General features: G+C 54.8%; 1 protein-coding gene across 10 annotated transcripts in view; it reads left to right on the top strand.

The window, feature by feature from the left end:
• Positions 1–23,932, top strand: part of sipa1 (signal-induced proliferation-associated 1) — a 73,963-nt gene that overhangs the window by 38,393 nt on the left and 11,638 nt on the right. For 8 of the 10 annotated variants that reach the window (XM_069180578.1, XM_069180579.1, XM_069180580.1 and 5 more), the window contains 11 exons: positions 615–789; positions 4,918–5,021; positions 5,242–5,399; positions 7,162–7,771; positions 8,456–8,730; positions 11,049–11,366; positions 15,184–15,328; positions 15,749–15,881; positions 19,465–19,554; positions 20,639–20,741; positions 22,471–22,549. In XM_069180578.1, coding sequence (XP_069036679.1) covers positions 615–789; positions 4,918–5,021; positions 5,242–5,399; positions 7,162–7,771; positions 8,456–8,730; positions 11,049–11,366; positions 15,184–15,328; positions 15,749–15,881; positions 19,465–19,554; positions 20,639–20,741; positions 22,471–22,549 — 2,190 coding nt within the window. Of the gene's footprint in view, positions 1–614; positions 790–4,917; positions 5,022–5,241; positions 5,400–7,161; positions 7,772–8,455; positions 8,731–11,048; positions 11,367–15,183; positions 15,329–15,748; positions 15,882–19,464; positions 19,555–20,638; positions 20,742–22,470; positions 23,884–23,932 lie in introns of those variants that run through there. The other 2 variants (XM_069180586.1, XM_069180587.1) reach the window with 2 other exon arrangements.

Genomic DNA, 23,932 nt, shown 5'->3' with positions numbered 1-23,932 from the left:
GACTGTGCTCAGGTGACGTGACGTCTGGGCTGCAGACTGCGCTCAGGTGACGTGACGTCTGGGCTGCAGACTGCGCTCAGGTGACGTGATGTCTGGGCTGCAGACTGCCCTCAGGTGACGTGATGTCTGGGCTGCAGACTGCGCTCAGGTGACCTGATATCTGGGCTGCAGACTGCGCTCAGGTGACGTGATGTCTGGGCTGCAGACTGTGCTCAGGTGCCGTGATGTCTGAGCTGCAGGCTGTGCTCAGGTGACGTGATGAGTGAGCTGCAGACTGCGCTCAGGTGACGTGATGTCTGGGCTGCAGACTGCGCTCAGGTGACGTGATGTCTGGGCTGCAGACTGTGCTCAGGTGCCGTGATGTCTGGGCTGCAGGCTGTGCTCAGGTGCCGTGATGTCTGGGCTGCAGACTGTGCTCAGGTGCCGTGATGTCTGAGCTGCAGGCTGTGCTCAGGTGACGTGATGAGTGAGCTGCAGACTGCGCTCAGGTGACGTGATGTCTGGGCTGCAGGCTGCGCTCAGGTGACGTGATGTCTGGGCTGCAGGCTGTGCTCAGGTGCCGTGATGTCTCCATGGGTCTCTCATGTCTCCCTCTCCTCCTGTCCCCTGCGCAGCTCAACTTCCAGAGGAAGGTGGGGGTGTTGTACTGCCGCTCACACCAGAGCACGGAGGAGGACATGTACAACAACGAGAGCGCCGGGCCCGCCTTCGAAGAGTTCCTGGACCTGCTGGGGGACCGGGTCCGGCTCAAGGGCTTCGAGAAATACCGGGCCCAGCTGGACACCAAGAGTCAGTACTGCACTGGCTGCTCTGTACTTTACTGAACACACTGTCCTGTACTATACTGAACACACTTCTCTGTACTTTACTGACCACACTATACTGTACTATACTGAACACACTGCTCTGTACTTTACTGATGACACTGTACTGGACTATACTGAACACACTCCTCTGTACTTTACTGACCACACTGTACTGGACTATACTGAACACACTGCTCTGTACTTTACTGATGACACTGTACTGGACTATACTGAACACACTGCTCTGTACTTTACTGATGACACTGTACTGGACTATACTGAACACCCTGCTCTGTACTTTACTGATGACACTGTACTGGACTATACTGAACACACTGCTCTGTACTTTACTGACCACACTGTACTGTACTATACTGAACACACTGCTCTGTACTTTACTGACCACACTGTACTGTACTATACTGAACACACGGCTCTGTACTTTACTGACCACACTGTACTGTACTATACTGAACACACGGCTCTGTACTTTACTGACCACACTGTACTGGACTATACTGAACACACTGCTCTGTACTTTACTGATGACACTGTACTGGACTATACTGAACACACTGCTCTGTACTTTACTGATGACACTGTACTGGACTATACTGAACACACTGCTCTGTACTTTACTGACGACACTGTACTGGACTATACTGAACACACTGCTCTGTACTTTACTGACCACACTGTACTGTACTATACTGAACACACTGCTCTGTACTTTACTGACCACACTGTACTGTACTATACTGAACACACTGCTCTGTACTTTACTGACCACACTGTACTGGACTATACTGAACACACTGCTCTGTACTTTACTGACCACACTGTACTGGACTATACTGAACACACTGCTCTGTACTTTACTGATGACACTGTACTGGACTATACTGAACACACTGCTCTGTACTTTACTGATGACACTGTACTGGACTATACTGAACACACTGCTCTGTACTTTACTGATGACACTGTACTGGACTATACTGAACACACTGCTCTGTACTTTACTGACCACACTGTACTGTACTATACTGAACACACTGCTCTGTACTTTACTGACCACACTGTACTGTACTATACTGAACACACTGCTCTGTACTTTACTGATGACACTGTACTGTACTATACTGAACACACTGCTCTGTACTTTACTGACCACACTGTACTGGACTATACTGAACACACTGCTCTGTACTTTACTGATGACACTGTACTGGACTATACTGAACACCCTGCTCTGTACTTTACTGACGACACTGTACTGGACTATACTGAACACACTGCTCTGTACTTTACTGACGACACTGTACTGGACTATACTGAACACACTGCTCTGTACTTTACTGACGACACTGTACTGGACTATACTGAACACACTGCTCTGTACTTTACTGATGACACTGTACTGGACTATACTGAACACACTGCTCTGTACTTTACTGATGACACTGTACTGGACTATACTGAACACACTGCTCTGTACTTTACTGATGACACTGTACTGGACTATACTGAACACACTGCTCTGTACTTTACTGACCACACTATACTGTACTATACTGAACACACTGCTCTGTACTTTACTGACCACACTGTCCTGGACTATACTGAAAACACTGCTCTGTACTTTACTGACCACACTGTCCTGGACTGTACTGAACACACTGCTCTGTACTTTACTGACCGCACTGTACTGTACTATACTGAACACACTGCTCTGTACTTTACTGACCACACTGTCCTGGACTATACTGAAAACTCTGCTCTGTACTTTACTGACCACACTGTCCTGGACTGTACTGAACACACTGCTCTGTACTTTACTGACCACACTATACTGTGCTATACTGAAGACACTGCTCTGTACTTTACTGACCACACTATACTGTGCTATACTGAACACACTGCTCTGTACTTTACTGACCACACTGTACTGGACTATACTGAACACACTGCTCTGTACTTTACTGATGACACTGTACTGTACTATACTGAACACACTGCTCTGTACTTTACTGACCACACTGTACTGGACTATACTGAACACACTGCTCTGTACTTTACTGATGACACTGTACTGGACTATACTGAACACCCTGCTCTGTACTTTACTGATGACACTGTACTGGACTATACTGAACACACTGCTCTGTACTTTACTGACGACACTGTACTGGACTATACTGAACACACTGCTCTGTACTTTACTGACGACACTGTACTGGACTATACTGAACACACTGCTCTGTACTTTACTGATGACACTGTACTGGACTATACTGAACACACTGCTCTGTACTTTACTGATGACACTGTACTGGACTATACTGAACACACTGCTCTGTACTTTACTGATGACACTGTACTGGACTATACTGAACACACTGCTCTGTACTTTACTGACCACACTATACTGTACTATACTGAACACACTGCTCTGTACTTTACTGACCACACTGTCCTGGACTATACTGAAAACACTGCTCTGTACTTTACTGACCACACTGTCCTGGACTGTACTGAACACACTGCTCTGTACTTTACTGACCGCACTGTACTGTACTATACTGAACACACTGCTCTGTACTTTACTGACCACACTGTCCTGGACTATACTGAAAACTCTGCTCTGTACTTTACTGACCACACTGTCCTGGACTGTACTGAACACACTGCTCTGTACTTTACTGACCACACTATACTGTGCTATACTGAAGACACTGCTCTGTACTTTACTGACCACACTATACTGTGCTATACTGAACACACTGCTCTGTACTTTACTGACCACACTGTACTGTACTATACTGAACACGTTGCTCTGTGCTGTACCGAGCACACTGTAAATCTCAATGTTGTTTGCTTCAGAAAGTTCAAAGAGAAGTCAAGGAACTAAGAAATAAGGAAATGAGAACAATGACTCAGAAGGAAGGAACAGGCTTACTGGTCTTGAAGGCTTTCAAGAACTTGTGAAGGTCTCAGTTGACACTGTGTGTCTGAGATGATCAGGGAAGCTGTTCCACAAGCGAGGAGCAGACTTGGAGAAACAGGGCCACCCAGGGTACATAGTTTGGTTCTGGGGTCCTGCAGCAGATTCAATTAACATCTGATCTGATCTCAAAGACCAGGGTAGTTTGAAAAGGAAAAAAGTCAGTGTACAGCCCTCGACACAGAATGCACTGTATTAGACTGTACCCAGAGCACTGCACACACTGTACTACACTGTATTAGACTGTACCCAGAGCACTGCACACACTGTACTACACTGTATTAGACTGTACCTAGAGCACTGCACTCTACTGCACACACTGTACTACACTGTACCCAGACCACTGCACTGTACTGCACACACTGTACTACACTGCACTACACTGTACTACAATGTACTCTACTGTACTCTATTGCACATAATGTACTACACTGCACTCTACTGCACACACTGTACTACACTGTACACAGAGCACTGCACTGTACTGCAAACACTGTACTACACTGTACACAGAGTACTGCACTGTACTGCAAACACTGTACTGCACTGTACACAGAGCACTGCACTGTACTGCACACACTGTACACAGCACTGCACTGTACTGCACACACTGTACTGCACTGTACACAGAGCACTGCACACACTGTACACAGAGCACTGCACTGTACTGCAAACACTGTACACAGAGCACTGCACTTTACTGCACACACTGTACTGCACTGTACACAGAGCACTGCACTCTACTGCACACACTGTACTACACTGTACACAGAGCACTGCACACACTGTACACAGAGCACTGCACTGTACTGCAAACACTGTACACAGAACACTGCACTCTACTGCACACACTGTACTACACTGTACACAGAGCACTGCACTCTACTGCACACACTGTACTGCACTGTACACAGAGCACTGCACTCTACTGCACACACTGTACTACACTGTACACAGAGCCCTACACTGCACTCTACTGTACTCTATTGCACTTACTGTACTACACTCTACTGCACACCTGTGGATGCTACACTGCACTGTGCCTCTCTGTGCCCACCTTTGCCTTGACCCTAACCAGCAGCTGTGCTCTCCCGTGTCTCCCCACAGCGGATTCCACTGGCACCCACTCTCTTTACACGCGCTACCAGGACTATGAGATCATGTTCCACGTGTCCACCATGCTCCCGTATACCGCCAACAACACGCAACAGGTACGCCTGCGCAGGACGGGGTGGGGTGAGCCTACCGCTCCACAGCGCCCCCTTTTGGCAGACTAGGGGCTCCCAGTAGCCCGCAGCATGTCCGATTCCATAGCGCTGTGTGCTTGATAGCCCCAAGTTGACCCTTGACCCTTGGGATAAGAAAAAAGAGAAGATTATCCTCTACATGACTCTCAAGGAGACAGCCTCTCTCTCCCTTTCTCTGTCCCAGCTGCTGAGGAAGAGGCACATCGGCAACGACATCGTCACCATCATCTTCCAGGAGCCCGGCGCCCACCCCTTCACCCCGAAAACCATCCGGTCACACTTTCAGCACGTCTTCATCATTGTACGGGCACACTACCCCTGTACAGATCACACCTACTACAGGTAACTGACACCACCCCTGTACAGATCACACCTGCCACAGGTAACACACACCACCCCTGTACAGATCACACCTGCTACAGGTAACACACACCACCCCTGTACAGATCACACCTGCTACAGGTAACACACACCACTCCTGTACAGATCACACCTGCTACAGGTAACTCACACCACCCCTGTACAGATCACACCTGCTACAGGTAACACACACCACTCCTGTACAGATCACACCTGCTACAGGTAACTCACACCACCCCTGTACAGATCACACCTGCCACAGGTAACACACACCACCCCTGTACAGATCACACCTGCTACAGGTAACACACACACCACCCCTGTACAGATCACACCTGCTACAGGTAACACACACCACCCCTGTACAGATCACACCTGCTACAGGTAACACACACCACCCCTGTACAGATCACACCTACTACAGGTAACACACACACCACCCCTGTACAGATCACACCTGCTACAGGTAACTCACACCACCCCTGTACAGATCACACCTGCTACAGGTAACTCACACCACCCCTGTACAGATCACACCTGCTACAGGTAACTCACACCACCCCTGTACAGATCACACCTGCTACAGGTAACTCACACCACCCCTGTACAGATCACACCTGCTACAGGTAACTCACACCCCTGTACAGATCACACCTGCTACAAGTAACTCACACCACCCCTGTACAGATCACACCTGCTACAGGTAACACACACCACCCCTGTACAGATCACACCTACTACAGGTAACACACACCACCCCTGTACAGATCACACCTGCTACAGGTAACACACACACCCCTGTACAGATCACACCTGCTACAGGTAACACACACCACCCCTGTACAGATCACACCTGCTACAGGTAACACACACACACCCCTGTACAGATCACACCTGCTACAGGTAACACACACCACCCCTGTACAGATCACACCTGCTACAGGTAACTCACACCACCCCTATACAGATCACACCTGCTACAGGTAACACACACCACCCCTGTACAGATCACACCTACTACAGGTAACACACACCACCCCTGTACAGATCACACCTGCTACAGGTAACACACACCACCCCTGTCCCATCCCAGGACTGACCAGGCCTGACCAGGCCTGTCCTTGCTGATCCACACCCACACTGGTCACTGGTGTCCCATCCCAGGACTGACGAGTACTGACCAGGCCTGTCCTTGCTGATCCACACACACACTGGTCCCTGGTGTCCCATCCCAGGACTGACCAGGACTGACCAGGCCTGTCCTTGCTGATCCACACACACACTGGTCACTGCTGTCCCATCCCAGGACTGACCAGGACTGACCAGGCCTGTCCTTGCTGATCCACACACACACTGGTCACTGGTGTCCCATCCCAGGACTGACGAAGACTGACCAGGCCTGTCCTTGCTGATCCACACACACACTGGTCACTGGTGTCCCATCCCAGGACTGACCAGGACTGACCAGGCCTGTCCTTGCTGATCCACACACACACTGGTCACTGGTGTCCCATCCCAGGACCGACCAGGACTGACCAGGACTGACCACGCCTGTCCTTGCTGATCCACAGACTGGTCACTGCTGTCCCATCCCAGGACTGACCAGGCCTGTCCTTGCTGAGACACAGCCCGGGCTACGGGGGTGACACCGCTACTGTTCCGTGTCGTTCAATCTCCTCCCTCTCTCTCTCCCTCTCTCCCTCCCTCTCTCTCCCTCTCTGTCGCTCTGCCCCCCCCCCCCCAGGGTGGCGGTCACGCGCTCCAAGGACATCCCCCTGTTCGGCCCGCTCTTCCCCCAGGGGGCGCGCTTCCCCAAGTCGCCGGCCTTCCGCGACTTCCTGCTGGCCAAGGCCGTCAACGCGGAGAACGGGGCGGACAAGTCGGAGAAGTTCCGCTCCATGGCCACCCGCACGCGCCAGGAGTACCTGAAGGACCTGGCGGAGAACTACGTCACCACCACCCCCATCGACTCCTCCACCAAGTTCCCCCTGCTCTCCCTGGGCGGCAAGCGCAAGGAGAAGCTCAAGGGCTCCAAGGGCGCCGAGATGCACAGCGCGGGGGCCCTGGTGTGGGCGGCGGGGGCCCGGCCGGGGGGCGGGGAGGGCGACTGGGTGCCCTGCCTGCTGGGCATCTCGGCCGAGTCCGTGGTGCTGATCGAGAGGGGCTCCCGGCAGGTGGTCTTCAACTGCTCCTGCCGCGACGTGATTGGCTGGAGCGGCGGGCGGGGCGGAGCCGGGGGCGGGCCCGGGGGCGGGGCCAGCCTGGATATCTTCTACGAGAGGGGGGAGGCGGTGTCCGTCAGCATGCCGGAGAGCCAGGGGGAGGAGATGAAGGAAGTGATCCAGAGGCTAGAGGTGAGCTCTCGAGCGCGTTCCTTTTTCTTCCCGCATGAAAGTGCCAGTTAGCTTGTGCTTGCCCAGGTCCTGATCCATTTTGAACTCTGACCTTTTTGACCTCTGACCTACATGACCTCTGACTCTTGTGACCTCCGATCATCTTGACCTCAGACCCTCGTGACCTCTGACTCTTGTGACCTCCAATCATCTGGACCTCCGTCCCTCGTGACCTCTGACCCTCATGCTCACCGCCCCTCTTGACCTCTAACCCTCATGACCTCTGACTCTTGTGACCTCCAATCATCTGGACCTCCGTCCCTCGTGACCTCTGACCCTCATGCCCACCGCCCCTCTTGACCTCTGACCCTCATGCTCACCGCCCCTCTTGACCTCAGACCCTCGTGACCTCTGACTCTTGTGACCTCCAATCATCTGGACCTCCGTCCCTCGTGACCTCTGACCCTCATGCTCACCGCCCCTCTTGACCTCTTACCCTCATGACCTCTGACTTATGTGACCTCCAATCATCTGGACCTCCGTCCCTCGTGACCTCTGACCCGCATGCCCACCGCCCCTCCTGACCTCTGACCCTTGTGACCTCCAATCATCTGGACCTCTGTCCCTCGTGACCTCTGACCCGCATGCCCACCGCCCCCCGTGACCTCTGACCCCCGTGACCTCTGACCCTCTCGCTGGCTGCAGCTGGTGACCCGGGGCTGCGAGGCGCAGGAGCTGACCCCCCTGCGGGACAGCGTGGGGCAGCTGGACTTCAGGCTGAGCGAGGACGGCTTCGTGACGGAGCTGCGGCCCTTCAGCTACGCGGAGAGCAGCGGGCTGCAGGTGGGGGCCCGCGTGGCCCGCCTCTGCGACCGGCTCCTGGTCTCCCTCCCGCCCCAGGAGAGGCTCCAGCTGCTGCGCGCCGCCACCAAGATCCGGCTCACCGTCATCCCGCCGGACGAGAACGGAAAACCGCGCAGGTCAGAGCTGGGGGGAGGAGAGACGGGAGGGAGTGGGGGAAGAGATGGGTCAGAGGGAAAGGGAGGGACAAGGGAGAGACGGATGTCTGGGACAAGGACTGAGGGGTGGTGGAGAGGGACAGGGGGTGATGGACAGAGACACAGAGGACCGGTGGAGAGGGACAGGGGGTGATGGAGAGGGACAGGGGGTGATGGACAGAGACTGGAGGGTGATGGACAGAGACACAGAGGACGGGTGGAGAGGGACAGGGGGTGATGGACAGAGACACAGAGGACGGGTGGAGAGGGACAGGGGGTGATGGACAGAGACACAGAGGACCGGTGGAGAGGGACAGGGGTGATGGGCAGAGACATAGGGGACCGGTGGAGAAGGACAGGGGGTGATGGACAGACACGCAGAGGACCGGTGGAGAGGGACAGGGGTGATTGACAGAGACACAGAGGACCAGTGGAGAGGGACAGGGGGTGATGGACAGAGACTGGAGGGTGATGGACAGAGACACAGAGGACCGGTGGAGAGGGACAGGGGGTGATGGAGAGGGACAGGGGGTGATGGACAGAGACTGGAGGGTGATGGACAGAGACACAGAGGACGGGTGGAGAGGGACAGGGGGTGATGGACAGAGACACAGAGGACCGGTGGAGAAGGACAGGGGGTGATGGACAGAGACACAGAGGACCGGTAGAGAGGGACAGGGGGTGATGGACAGAGACACAGAGGACCGGTGGAGAGGGACAGGGGTGATGGGCAGAGACATAGGGGACCGGTGGAGAAGGACAGGGGGTGATGGACAGAGACGCAGAGGACCGGTGGAGAGGGACAGGGGTGATTGACAGAGACACAGAGGACCAGTGGAGAGGGACAGGGGGTGATGGACAGAGACTGGAGGGTGATGGACAGAGACACAGAGGACCGGTGGAGAGGGACAGGGGGTGATGGAGAGGGACAGGGGGTGATGGACAGAGACTGGAGGGTGATGGACAGAGACACAGAGGACGGGTGGAGAGGGACAGGGGGTGATGGACAGAGACACAGAGGACCGGTGGAGAAGGACAGGGGGTGATGGACAGAGACACAGAGGACCGGTAGAGAGGGACAGGAGTGATGGACAGAGACTGGAGGGTGATGGACAGAGACACAGAGGACTGATGGAGAAGGACAGGGGGATGGACAGAGACACAGAGGGCCGGTAAAGAGGGACAGGGGTGATGGACAGAGACACAGAGGACTGATGGAGAGGGACAGAGGGTGATGGACAGAGACACAGGGGACCGGTGGAGAGGAACAGGAGTGATGGAGAGGGACAGGGGGTGATGGACAGAGACACAGAGGACCGGTGGAGAGGGACAGGGGTGATGGAGAGGGACAGGGGTGATGGACAGAGAAACAGAGGACGGGTGGAGAGGGACAGCGGTGATGGAGAGGGACAGGGGTGATGGACAGAGACACAGAGGACTGATGGAGAGGGACAGAGGGTGATGGACAGAGACACAGGGGACCGGTGGAGAGGAACAGGAGTGATGGAGAGGGACAGGGGGTGATGGACAGAGACACAGAGGACCGGTGGAGAGGGACAGGGGTGATGGAGAGGGACAGGGGTGATGGACAGAGAAACAGAGGACGGGTGGAGAGGGACAGCGGTGATGGAGAGGGACAGGGGTGATGGACAGAGACACAGAGGACCGGTTGAGAGGGACAGGGGTGATGGTGAGGGACAGGGGGTGATTGACAGAGACTGGAGGGTGATGGACAGAGACACAGAGGACCGGTGGAGAGGGACAGGGGTGATGGAGACGGACAGGGTTGATGGACAGAGACACAGAGGACGGGTGGAGAGGGACAGGGGTGATGGAGAGGGACAGGGGTGATGGACAGAGAAACAGAGGACGGGTGGAGAGGGACAGCGGTGATGGAGAGGGACAGGGGGTGATTGACAGAGACTGGATGGTGATGGACAGAGACACAGAGGACCGGTGGAGAGGGACAGGGGTGATGGAGAGGGACAGGGTTGATGGACAGAGACACAGAGGACGGGTGGAGAGGGACAGGGGTGATGAAGAGGGACAGGGGGTGATGGACAGAGACACAGGGGACCGGTGGAGAGGGACAGGGGGTGATGGAGAGGGACAGGGGGTGATGGAGAGGGACAGGGGGTGATGGAGAGGGACAGGGGTGATGGACAGGGACTGGAGGGTGATAGAGACACAGACGACTGATGGAGAAGGACAGGGGGATGGACAGAGACACAGAGGGCCGGTAAAGAGGGACAGGGGTGATGGACAGGCGGGTTCTGACTGGTTTGTCTGGGGGGGGACAGGAGTTACTCAGAGCTCTACCTGAGGGCCATCCAGGACACGGACCGCAAGGCGGAGGGCGTCCTGGGAGAGGCCTGGGTGCTGGGGGACGCCGAGAGAGAGGAGGGCGATGGGGACGACGGGGTGGAGCCGGACGGCCCCGGAGAGGGACGAAGAGGAGGAGGAGGAGGAGGGCAGGACCTGGCGCCGCCCAGCCTGTCCCTCCACCGGGCCACGTCCCTGCAGGACAGCCCCCGCCCCGGGCCCGCCGAGCTGCCCGGGATGACCCGCAGCCTCTCCCTGGAGAAACACCCCCCCGGACAGCTGGACAGCTGCGACAGGTAGAACCGGACCGAACCAGCTCCCAGCGCCAGGTCCAGACATTACGCACCACCTGTCCTGCAGGAATCCACACAGATCCCCAGAAACCTGTGAATCCAGTACCCCCCCAGTCACCCTAAGCCCCCAGGGCGGTGTGGTGGCTCTGTGGCACAGGATCAAACAGCCGCCATATCACCCTGCAGCTCCCCGCTGGCAGCCCCACTGGAGACTCAGCAGGTGTGAGCCTGGTCAGTACCTGGAGGGGAGACTCCTGGGAAAGCTGAGGCTGCTGCTGGAAGAGGTGTTAGTGGGGCCAGCAGGGGGCGCTGACCCTGCGGTCTGTGTGGGTCCTGATGCCCCAGTATAGTGACGGGGGACACTGGACTGTAAACAGGCGCCGTCCTTCGGATGAGACGTCAAACCGAGGTCCTGACTCTCTGTGGTCATTAAGAATCCCAGGGTGTTTCTCGAGAAGAGTAGGGGTGTTACCCCAGTGTCCTGGCCAAATTCCCCCCCTGGCCTTTACCCATCATGGCCTCCTAATAACCCCCCCTCTCTGAACTGGCTCCATCACTCTGCTCTCCTCCCCACTGAGAGCTGGGGTGTGGGGAGCGGACTGGCGCCTCACCCAGGTGGGGGTACACACTGCTGGGGGTGGAGGGGATCCCCATGACCTGTAAAGCGCTTTGAGTGGAGGGTCCAGAAAAAGCGCTATAGAAGTGTAAGCAATTATTATTATTATTATTATTATCTGTGGCTGGGAGGTTGCCAGTTCGAATCCCACGGCCGGCAGAGGAATCGAGCTCCAGGGGCGCCGTATAAACGGCCGACCCTGCGCTCTGACCCCCAGCTTCTCTCTCCCTGTCTGTGTGTCTCCTGGAGAGCAAGCTGGGGTCTGTGAAAAGACACATTCCTAATGCAAGACATTGTATAGGGCCAATAAAGTGAGCTTATCTTATCTTATAATTTCACAGAACCCCAAATGAATTGAATAATATGGGATTTTAGAGCATTTAAAGAATAAGCAATACAATTATCACATTTAGCTCAATAATGTTTTTTCTCAGTGAAAAAGTGGCACTAACAGGCACTCTGTACAGCTCCTCAGTCTGGTGTGTCACCCAGAGGCTGGAGATTCGGGAACTCACATTTAGCAACAAGATGTGGCGGAGTAACAGGCCCACATGATTCCTTTCTGCCGCCCAGTTTCTCAGAACAGCTACACTTCCAGGAGGCCAGGTTGCAGCAGCATGGCTGGGGAGCTTGTTCCACACTCCCCCCACCGTTTGTGTAAAGACGGGTCTCCGGTGCTGACGAGAGAATCCCCTTCTAACTGCTTCTTGAAAGCAGCCAGTTTGTTGCCTTCAGCCATGTGGCTGGGGATCTTGTTTCACGCTCCTACCACTCTTTGGGTAAAGATGAAGTGCCTCCTGTTCTTAGTTTTGTATGCACTTTCTCATAGTTTCCACTTGTGCCCTCTAGTGCCTATTTCACTGTTCATTCTGAATAAAAGTGTTGGAATGACTTGTCAGTGTCTTTGAGGATTTTAAATATATGTAACAATCCCCTTGTAGTCTTTTACAGACTGAAAAGGTCCACTTCCTGTATGGGACACTCCCTTCAGACTAAAGAGACTCAGTTCCCTCAGCCTGTCAGTGTGGGACACTCCCTTCAGACTAAAGAGACTCAGTTCCCTCAGCCTGTCAGTGTGGGACACTCCCTTCAGACTAAAGAGTCTCAGTTCCTCCAGCCCATCAGTGTGAGACACTCCCTTCAAACTAAAGAGACTCAGTTCCCCCAGCCCGTCAGTGTGGGACACTCCCTTCATACTAAAGAGACTCAGTTCCCCCAGCCTGTCAGTGTGGGACACTCCCTTCAGACTAAAGAGACTCAGTTCCCCGAGCCTGTCAGCGTGGGGACACTCCCTTCAGACTAAAGAGACTCAGTTCCTCCAGCCTGTCAGTGTGGGACACTCCCTTCAGACTGAAGAGTCTCAGTTCCTCCAGCCTGTCAGCGTGGGGACACTCCCTTTAGACTAAAGAGACTCAGTTCCTCCAGCCTGTCAGTGTGGGACAGTCCCTTCATACTAAAGAGACTCAGTTCCTCCAGCCTGTCAGCGTGGGGACACTCCCTTTAGACTAAAGAGACTCAGTTCCTCCAGCCTGTCAGTGTGGGACAGTCCCTTCATACTAAAGAGACTCAGTTCCTCCAGCCTGTCAGCGTGGGGACACTCCCTTTAGACTAAAGAGACTCAGTTCCTCCAGCCTGTCAGTGTGGGACAGTCCCTTCATACTAAAGAGACTCAGTTCCTCCAGCCTGTCAGCGTGGGGACACTCCCTTCAGACTAAAGAGACTCAGTTCCTCCAGCCTGTCAGTGTGGGACACTCCCTTCAGACTAAAGAGACTCAGTTCCCCCAGCCTGTCAGCGTGGGGACACTCCCTTCAGACTAAAGAGACTCGGTTCCCCCAGCCTGTCAGTGTGGGACACTCCCTTCATACTAAAGAGACTCAGTTCCCCCAGCCTGTCAGCGTGGGGACACTCCCTTCAGACTAAAGAGACTCGGTTCCCCCAGCCTGTCAGTGTGGGACACTCCCTTCATACTAAAGAGACTCAGTTCCCCCAGCATGTCAGTGTGGGACACTCCCTTCAGACTAAAGAGACTCAGTTCCCCCAGCCTGTCAGCGTGGGGACACTCCCTTCAGACTAAAGAGTCTCAGTTCCTCCAGCCTGTCAGTGTGGGACACTCCCGTCAGACTAAAGAGACTCAGTTCCTCCAGCCTGTCAGTGTGGGACACTCCCGTCAGACTGAAGAGACTCAGTTCCTCCAGCCTGTCAGTGTGGGACACTCCCTTCAGACTGAAGAGACTCAGTTCCTCCAGCCTGTCAGTGTGGGACACTCCCTTCAGACTAAAGAGACTCAGTTCCTCCAGCCTGTCAGTGTGGGACACTCCCTTCAGACTGAAGAGTCTCAGTTCCTCCAGCCTGTCAGCGTGGGGACACTCCCTTCAGACTAAAGAGACTCAGTTCCTCCAGCCTGTCAGTGTGGGACACTCCCTTCAGACTAAAGAGACTCAGTTCCTCCAGCCTGTCAGTGTGGGACACTCCCTTCAGACTGAAGAGACTCAGTTCCTCCAGTCTGTCAGTGTGGGACACTCCCTTCAGACTAAAGAGACTCAGTTCCTCCAGCCTGTCAGTGTGGGACACTCCCTTCAGACTGAAGAGTCTCAGTTCCTCCAGCCTGTCAGCGTGGGGACACTCCCTTCAGACTAAAGAGACTCAGTTCCTCCAGCCTGTCAGTGTGGGACACTCCCTTCAGACTAAAGAGACTCAGTTCCTCCAGCCTGTCAGCGTGGGGACACTCCCTTCAGACTAAAGAGACTCGGTTCCCCCAGCCTGTCAGTGTGGGACACTCCCTTCATACTAAAGAGACTCAGTTCCCCCAGCATGTCAGTGTGGGACACTCCCTTCAGACTAAAGAGACTCAGTTCCCCCAGCCTGTCAGCGTGGGGACACTCCCTTCAGACTAAAGAGTCTCAGTTCCTCCAGCCTGTCAGTGTGGGACACTCCCTTCAGACTAAAGAGACTCAGTTCCCCCAGCCTGTCAGTGTGGGACACTCCCTTCAGACTAAAGAGACTCAGTTCCTCCAGCCTGTCAGTGTAGGGGAGCACATGGGTGTAGAATTATTCTGTTGTTTCTGTCGATCCAAACTGGTTCCGATTAAAATGCAGGCACATTCAAGGCAACTGGATTTCTTCGTTTGGGGCTTCGCTCGTTAACCTCGTTATGTGGTGGATAATGAGACGCCCCCCCCCCCCCCCCGTGTTCTCTCTCGCAGGCATTTCTATGACAACGTGGGCGTGCAAGCCGAGCCAGAGCAGGCCGCGGTCTACGAGAACATCCCCGGGCTGCTGGACACCACCCCTGACCTCATCCTGGCGGTCACACCCAAGACAGGGCTGGACGAGGACCATGAGAAACAGGTGAGGTGGGCCCCCGTGGGTGAGTGGCCCCTCTGATGCCGAGAGGCAGAGCGATCAGCCTCCACAGTATTTCAAGATCATAGGAGGCACAATGATTGGCACTGTTGCTTGGGGCTCTGGGTTCAATTGTGGACCTCCGGTGCTGTCTGTGTGGAGTTTGCATGTTCTCCCCCAAGTTTCTGTGGGTTGCCTCCAGGTGCTCCACTTTCCTCCCACAGTCCAAAGACATGACCACTCCATTGACTGACTGAAGCCCACACTGAGTGACCACTCTCCACTGCCCGACTGAAGCCCACACTGAGTGACCACTCCACTGCCTGACTGAAGCCCACACTGAGTGACCAGTCCGCTGCAGGGCAGCTGGGCAGTGAGGTAGCCGCTGTGAGCTGTGCGTCTGACTCTGCCCTCTCTCTTCTCCAGTTCCTGGGGGTGGAGCACAGTGAAGACGCCCCGTCTGCCAGCAACGCCCCTCAGTCCCTCAGCCTGCTGGACTCCCTGGACAGCGTAGAACGCAGCCTCCGGACGCTGGACCTTAGGAACCCCATCACTGAGAGTACGTCTGCCTCTCTACTCACACACTGACACACACTGACACACACTCCCTGGACAGCGCAGACCACAGCCTCTGGACCCTGCACCTAAAGAACCCCATCACTGAGAGTACGTCTGCCTCTCTACTCACACACTGACACATACTCCATACACACCCTCACACATTCTCAAACATACTCACACACACTCCATAGATACACTCATGCATAGACACACATAAGCACAAACACACGTGTACACTCATGCACATACACACACTCATTTGTGCATATACACGCACAGTTAACACACAAACTCATTTGTGTATATACACACACAGTTAACACACACACTCTCACACACTCATTTGTGCATATACACACACAGTTAACAAACACACACTCATTTGTGCATATACACGCACAGTTAACACACACACTCTCACACACTCATTTGTGCATATACACGCACAGTTCACACACAAACTCATTTGTGCATATACACACACAGTTAACACACAAACTCATTTGTGCATATACACACACAGTTAACACACACACTCTCACACACTCATTTGTGCATATACACACACAGTTAACAAACACACACTCATTTGTGCATATACACGCACAGTTAACACACACACTCTCACACACTCATTTGTGCATATACACGCACAGTTCACACACAAACTCATTTGTGCATATACACACACAGTTCACACACAAACTCATTTGTGCATATACACGCACAGTTAACACACACACTCTCACACACTCATTTGTGCATATACACACACAGTTCAGACACACACTCATTTGTGCATATACACGCACAGTTAACACACACACTCTCACACACTCATTTGTGCATATACACGCACAGTTAACACACAAACTCATTTGTGCATACACACGCACAGTTAACACACACACTCATTTGTGCAAATACACGCACAGTTCACACACACACTCTCACACACTCATTTGTGCATATACACGCACAGCTAACACACACACTCATTTGTGCATATACACGCACAGTTCACACACATGCAAACACAGACACTTTTGCGCAGGCACACAGAAACGCATACAGCACACAACACAAACACACAGAAGCGCGCACACGGGCACATACACACACGCACTCGCACACCTACGTGCACACGCATTGAAAGGCAACACGGACACGAGGCCAACCTGATCCCCCCCTTCTTGTCCCACCCCTGCTCACCCACCCCCGCTGTGCATATACACGCACAGTTAACACACACACACTCATTTGTGCATATACACGCACAGTTAACACACACACTCTCACACACTCATTTGTGCATATACACGCACAGTTAACACACAAACTCATTTGTGCATATACACACACAGTTAACACACACACTCTCACACACTCATTTGTGCATATACACACACAGTTAACACACACACTCATTTGTGCATATACACGCACAGTTAACACACACACTCTCACACACTCATTTGTGCATATACACGCACAGTTAACACACAAACTCATTTGTGCATACACACGCACAGTTAACACACACACTCATTTGTGCAAATACACGCACAGTTCACACACACACTCTCACACACTCATTTGTGCATATACACGCACAGCTAACACACACACTCATTTGTGCATATACACGCACAGTTCACACACATGCAAACACAGACGCTTTTGCGCAGGCACACAGAAACGCATACAGCACACAACACAAACACACAGAAGCGCGCACACGGGCACATACACACACGCACTCGCACACCTACGTGCACACGCATTGAAAGGCAACACGGACACGAGGCCAACCTGATCCCCCCCTTCTTGTCCCACCCCTGCTCACCCACCCCCGCTGTGCATATACACGCACAGTTAACACACACACACTCATTTGTGCATATACACGCACAGTTAACACACACACTCTCACACACTCATTTGTGCATATACACGCACAGTTAACACACAAACTCATTTGTGCATATACACACACAGTTAACACACACACTCTCACACACTCATTTGTGCATATACACACACAGTTAACACACACACTCATTTGTGCATATACACGCACAGTTAACACACACACTCTCACACACTCATTTGTGCATATACACGCACAGTTAACACACAAACTCATTTGTGCATACACACGCACAGTTAACACACACACTCATTTGTGCAAATACACGCACAGTTCACACACACACTCTCACACACTCATTTGTGCATATACACGCACAGCTAACACACACACTCATTTGTGCATATACACGCACAGTTCACACACATGCAAACACAGACGCTTTTGCGCAGGCACACAGAAACGCATACAGCACACAACACAAACACACAGAAGCGCGCACACGGGCACATACACACACGCACTCGCACACCTACGTGCACACGCATTGAAAGGCAACACGGACGCGAGGCCAACCTGATCCCCCCCTCCTTGTCCCACCCCTGCTCACCCACCCCCGCTGTGCTCTACACCCCCTCACACCCCACCCAAGGCAGGGGCAGGGGCAGGGGCAGGAGGGGGGCAAAAACAGTCTTTATTCTGTCACGCACAGCACGTGCGTTTCTCCCAGAATCCTCAGCGCCCCCCCTCGCCGGGATCCTAACGGGAGAGGAGTTGTGTGTCTGTATGTCCAGGAATCCGTGCTGCGGTCAATGTTGTGTGTGTGTGTGTGTGTGTGTCCCCCACCCCCTGACAGTTTTCGGAGAGAGGCGGGAGAGAACAGATGGGAGTTCAGACGCGTCCCCGCTAACAGCGCCCAGCCTGCCTGCCATCTGCCACCCCACCCCCCCCCCTCTTTCCCCCGCGGCCCCAGGGGAGAGCCCTGATTCTCTCCGCTGCCGACAGGGGCGATTAGCAGGCCGACGCGCCCTCCCCTCCCCTCCCCTCCATCCACCTCCCTCCCGGTTTCTGGCAAGCCTGAAAACACTGCCCCCTACTGGCCAGCCCCAGGCCTGCAGGAGACCCATTTACAGCTCTGCAGATCTGTAAACAGATCTGATCACACGCATTTAATTAAATCAAATCTGGAGCTGGCTGAGGCTCAAGGCAGCAATGGATTGGGCAGGATTATCTGGGGGGAGGGAGGGGGTTTCCCCCTGATCCATTTTGGAAAGGGTGGACCAGCCGTGAGCCTGTGTCTAATTATAATTTTGATCATGAGTGGCTTCTGGGGGAAACTCCGAGTGCTGAAAACGTCACACCTCCTGGAAAAGGACATCATAAGACCCGAAATTGGCCGAAATTTGACCAAACTTGTCTTAAATCCTGTAACTGCGGGGAAAAGGGAGCAGGGTGTCGTAGGTCAGTACTGGAACAAGGGTGTTGGGGCGGGGGGGGGTGTCTTTAAACTGGACGAGCCCTCAGGACAGGGCTTGTGTTATGTATTGGGTGTGTGGCCTCCTGTCCCCCTTGGGTGAGAACCGGGAGGCGTGAGCGCTTTGGCTGGCTGGGAGCTGCCCCCCTCCCCCCTCGTCGCCTGTCTGCTTTCCTGCCCCTCCAAGTGCTCTCTATATCACCCGGCCTTCCTCTCTCCTCCTCCTCCTCCCCACAGTTCAGTCCGAGACCACCGAGGAGGAGTGGCAGTACATCTCTGACGTGGAGTCCACCTGCCGCAGCATCCTGGAGACGCTGTCCCGAGAGGGTGGGCAGGGCAGGGGGGTGGGCAGGCAATGATGGGGGGCGGGGCAGAGGAGAGGGGGGGCGGGGCAGGGCATGACAGAGGGTGGGACAGGGGACTGACAGAGGGGGCGGGGCAGGGTGGAGGGGGCGGGGCAGAGGAGAGGGTGGGCGGGGAAGGGGGCGGGTCAGGGAATGGCAGAGGGTGGGACAGGGGACTGACAGAGGGGGCGGGGCAGAGGGAAGGGGATGGATGGAGGGGGCGGGGCAGAGGAGAGTGGGGGCGGGGCAATGGAGGGGCAGGGAGTGACAGAGGGGGCGGGGTGGAGGAGGCGGGGCAGAGGAGGTGGAGGGCAGGGCAGGGGGGTGGTGCAGGGTGGAGGGGGTGGGGAAGAGGAGGGTGGGGTGGAGGGATGGTGCAGGGTGGAGGGGCGGGGCAGCGGATGGGGAGGCGGGGCAGGGTGGAGGGGGAGGGGCAGAGGAGGGTGGGGTGGAGGGATTGTGCAGGGTGGAGGGGGCAGGGCAGAGGATGGGGAGGCGGGGCAGGGTGGAGGGGGCGGGGCAGAGGAGGGTGGGGTGCCCAGCTGCACTCCTGTACACAGTGTCTGCTGCACTTACAGTACAGGGAGGTTCTCCTTTCAATCTCATTGAATTTCACGTCTCATCCGAAGGACGGCGCCTGTTTACAGTCTAGTGTCCCCCGTCACTATACTGGGGCATCAGGACCCACACAGACCGCAGGGTGAGCGCCCCCTGCTGGCCCCACTAACACCTCTTCCAGCAGCAGCCTCAGCTTTCCCAGGAGTCTCCCCCTCCAGGTACTGGCCAGGCTCCCACCTGCTGAGTCTCTAGTGGGGCTGCCAGCGGGGAGCTGCAGGGCGATACGGCTGCCGGCCAAGCAGAAGTTGCGAGAAAGGGCAACGTCAGCCCCGAGATCCCCCTTTGCACAAAGAGTGGCGGGAGTCTGGAGCAAGCCTCCCCGCTGTACCGGTTTCAGTGTGGCCTTGAGCTGTTGGAGCACTTGGCGGAGGGCGAGGGCCAGGCGGGGAGGGGTTGGATCTACCCTCCTCCTCCCGGTCCGTGACCTGCCCTGTGCCCCCGTTTTTCAGGTCACAGGGCGGGAGACGGAGCACAGGCCACGCCGGACTGCCCAGCCGGGCCTGGGCCGGGACCGGAACCGACGGACTCCAAGACCAAGGAGGGCACAGAGAGGTGAGCGGGACTGGGACCCATCCCCCTGCGCGTTTAGATAGATAGATAAGACTTTATTAATCCCGGAGGGGAAACTGGATGTGTTACAGCAGCCCAAGACGAGCAAAAACAGACATCGGAATAGTTCTAAAACACAAGACAACGAAATAAATAAATACATAGGCGTGCGCAAAATGTGATGCTCATAGTCGCTGTAAAAACAATAAAATATGTGCAAAATGAGCATAGGTTTATACAGCCTGATTGTCCAAAAAGTACAATGGAGCAAACAGGCTGTCCATAGACGAGCAGATGAGGGGCTAACGGTCCTAGCCTAGTCCTAGGGCAGCGTTATACACCCTGGCCTGCGGAAACGTTCCCTTGAACACCAAAGCTGGAGCAGTCTGTTGCTAAAAGTGCTCCGCTCGGCGTTGTTCATGACGGCTGTGAGCTTGGTCAGCGTTCCCCTCTCAGCCACCACCTCCAGGGAGGGTCAAGGCTAAGCCCCAGCACAGAGCCAGCCTTCTTGATCGGTTTATTGAGCCTATCTGCATCTCTTGTCATGATGCCGCTGCCCCGGGCACACAACAGCGTAGAATGCGGCATCATCCGTCTGGCCCGTCGTTAATTGATCCAAACTAACGACGCCAGGGTTATCGGTCTCGACAACCTGGCTGGGCAGGGTGTTCCACACTCCCGCCACCCTTTGTCCCGTTGTCCTGATCGGAGTATTTTCTCTAGTCCACTACTTCTTCTACTGCTCTGGCTCCTCTGATCTCTCTCTGTTCTCTGCAGCTCTGGCTCCTCTGATCTTGTCTGTCTCTCTCTGTCCCCTGCAGCTCTGGCTCCACTGATCTTGTCTGTCTCTCTCTGTTCTCTGGAGCTCTGGCTCCTCTGATCTTGTCTGTCTCTCTGTTCTCTGCAGCTCTGGCTCCTCTGATCTTGTCTGTCTTCCTCTGGCTCCACTGATCTTGTCTGTCTCTCTCTGTTCTCTGCAGCTCTGGCTCCACTACTCTTGTCTGTCTTCTGTTCCCTGCAGCTCTGGGTCCTCTGATCTTGTCTGTCTTCTGTCCCCTGCAGCTCTGGGTCCTCTGATCTTGTCTGTCTCTCTCTGCAGCTCTGGGTCCTCTGATCTTGTCTGTCTCTCTCTGTTCTCTGCAGCTCTGGCTCCTCTGATCTTGTCTGTCTTCTGTCCCCTGCAGCTCTGGCTCCACTGATCATGTCTGTCTCTCTCTGTTCTCTGCAGCTCTGGCTCCTCTGATCTTGTCTGTCTTCTGTCCCCTGCAGCTCTGGCTCCACTGATCTTGTCTGTCTTCTGTCCCCTGCAGCTCTGGCTCCTCTGATCGTGTCTGTCCCTCTCTGTCCCCTGCAGCTCTGGCTCCACTGATCTTGTCTGTCTCTCTCTGTTCTCTGCAGCTCTGGCTCCTCCGATCTTGTCTGTCTCTCTGTCCCCTGCAGCTCTGGCTCCACTGATCTTGTCTGTCTTCTGTCCCCTGCAGCTCTGGCTCCTCTGATCGTGTCTGTCTCTCTCTGTCCCCTGCAGCTCTGGCTTCACTGATCTTGTCTGTCTCTCTCTGTTCTCTGCAGCTCTGGCTCCTCTGATCTTGTCTGTCTCTCTGTCCCCTGCAGCTCTGGCTCCACTGATCTTGTCTGTCTCTGCAGCTCTGGCTCCACTGATCTTGTCTGTCTTCTGCCCCCTGCAGCTCTGGCTCCTCTGATCGTGTCTGTGTCTCTCTCTGTCCCCCCGCAGTGACTCTCCAGCCCCCCTGGTGGAGAAAGTATCTCAGCTGGAGGCCATGCTGAAGCGCCTGCAGGACGATCTCCAAAAGGTACTGCCCCTCCAGGTGCCCAACCACAGCCCCAACCACGACCCCCCCCCGAGCATCCTGCACAAACAGTGAACCCCCTCATCGTTCCTTTACCGCCACACCGCTCCACGGGGTACCCCCCCAACCGCCGCAGACCCCACCACTAAGCCAGAGACCCAGGGGGGAGGTTGGTGCAGGGGAAAGTGGGGGCGCAGGAACCCCCAATTCCACAACGGACAGGAGGAACAAATGTTAGCCAGGCAAGCCATGCGCGCTCTCTGAACGCTAAGCGTCCGCTGAACCCCCCGGGAGAGGGAACGGTTTTAGGGAAAATGGCAGGCGCAGTGGAACGAGGATGGCGCACTCTGGGTCCCCCAGAAAACACAGGCGGCACCGCCAACTTCGGCTGCGATCGGAGAGGGCCTCCCTCCCAGCCCCCCACGGGACAGGAACCCCCTCTTTCCCATCATCCTACCTGGTAGTGTCGAGGAATTGTCGGGGCCTGCTGACGCCAACTTAAAAGCCAGACCTTGACGTTGCTCTAGTTGACCGATTCAGACCCACCCACCCCACCCCACCCAGGACAGCACCCCTTCAATAAGGTGACGAGAGATTCCAAAAAAAGCTGTGGGTACAGCGCTCTCCGGAACCCCAGTTTTGACCCAGGTCTAGGGCCCCCACCCCCGAAAAACCTCGAAATTATAAAGATGCCCACCAAAAACCGACCAGGATCCTGTTCATGCACACAACCAAGTATGGCGGCCAACAGCAAAGACAGTGTCCCAGCTCCTCCAGGCTGAGGCTTAACGGAGGCGATAGAGGAAGAGGAGGAGGGGGTGCAGCCTCTAGTTTCGGGAGTGGGAGGTTTAGGGGGGGTCCCACTAATCCTCTTCTCCGACCTCTCCCTTTCTCCCCCGTATCCGATCGGATCTTCCCCACCCGCGGTCCGACCGACCATGCGGCGTAACCCCCCACCCATCTCGGCCCCCGGCCCCCCCCAGACAGCAGGCACTGCTCGAGCAGGACGGCCTAGAGCTTCTAGTATTCACCCCAGAACCACAGCCACCCCAATTTGTGGCGCGATCACAATTCAGTGGTCCGGTTTGGTTTCCCGTTTCCGAACTCATTGACGACGCACAGCCGATTCTGAGCTCTCGCGGGCCGTATTTCATTGCATCGCGGCGTCAGAGATCAGAGATATGCTGTTACCTGCTGAGGGGAATTAAGAGGGGAACTTTCAGCCACAGGCAGAGGTTTCTATAAGGACAACAAAAGAAATGCTCATTTTTAGAATTCATACTGCAGGTCATAGTGACCCCAGGCACTGTGTTTGCATATAAAATGATTTTAAAATATATACGTCTCCAAGATCTTTTTTGGCTTTCGAAATTTGGTCACCCTGAA

Source organism: Lepisosteus oculatus, chromosome 18 (genome assembly GCF_040954835.1).
Source record: "Lepisosteus oculatus isolate fLepOcu1 chromosome 18, fLepOcu1.hap2, whole genome shotgun sequence".
NCBI classification, from domain to species: Eukaryota; Metazoa; Chordata; class Actinopteri; order Semionotiformes; family Lepisosteidae; genus Lepisosteus; species Lepisosteus oculatus.
Note: the sequence above shows the minus strand (reverse complement) of the source record. Positions and strands in the feature narration are given on the sequence as shown.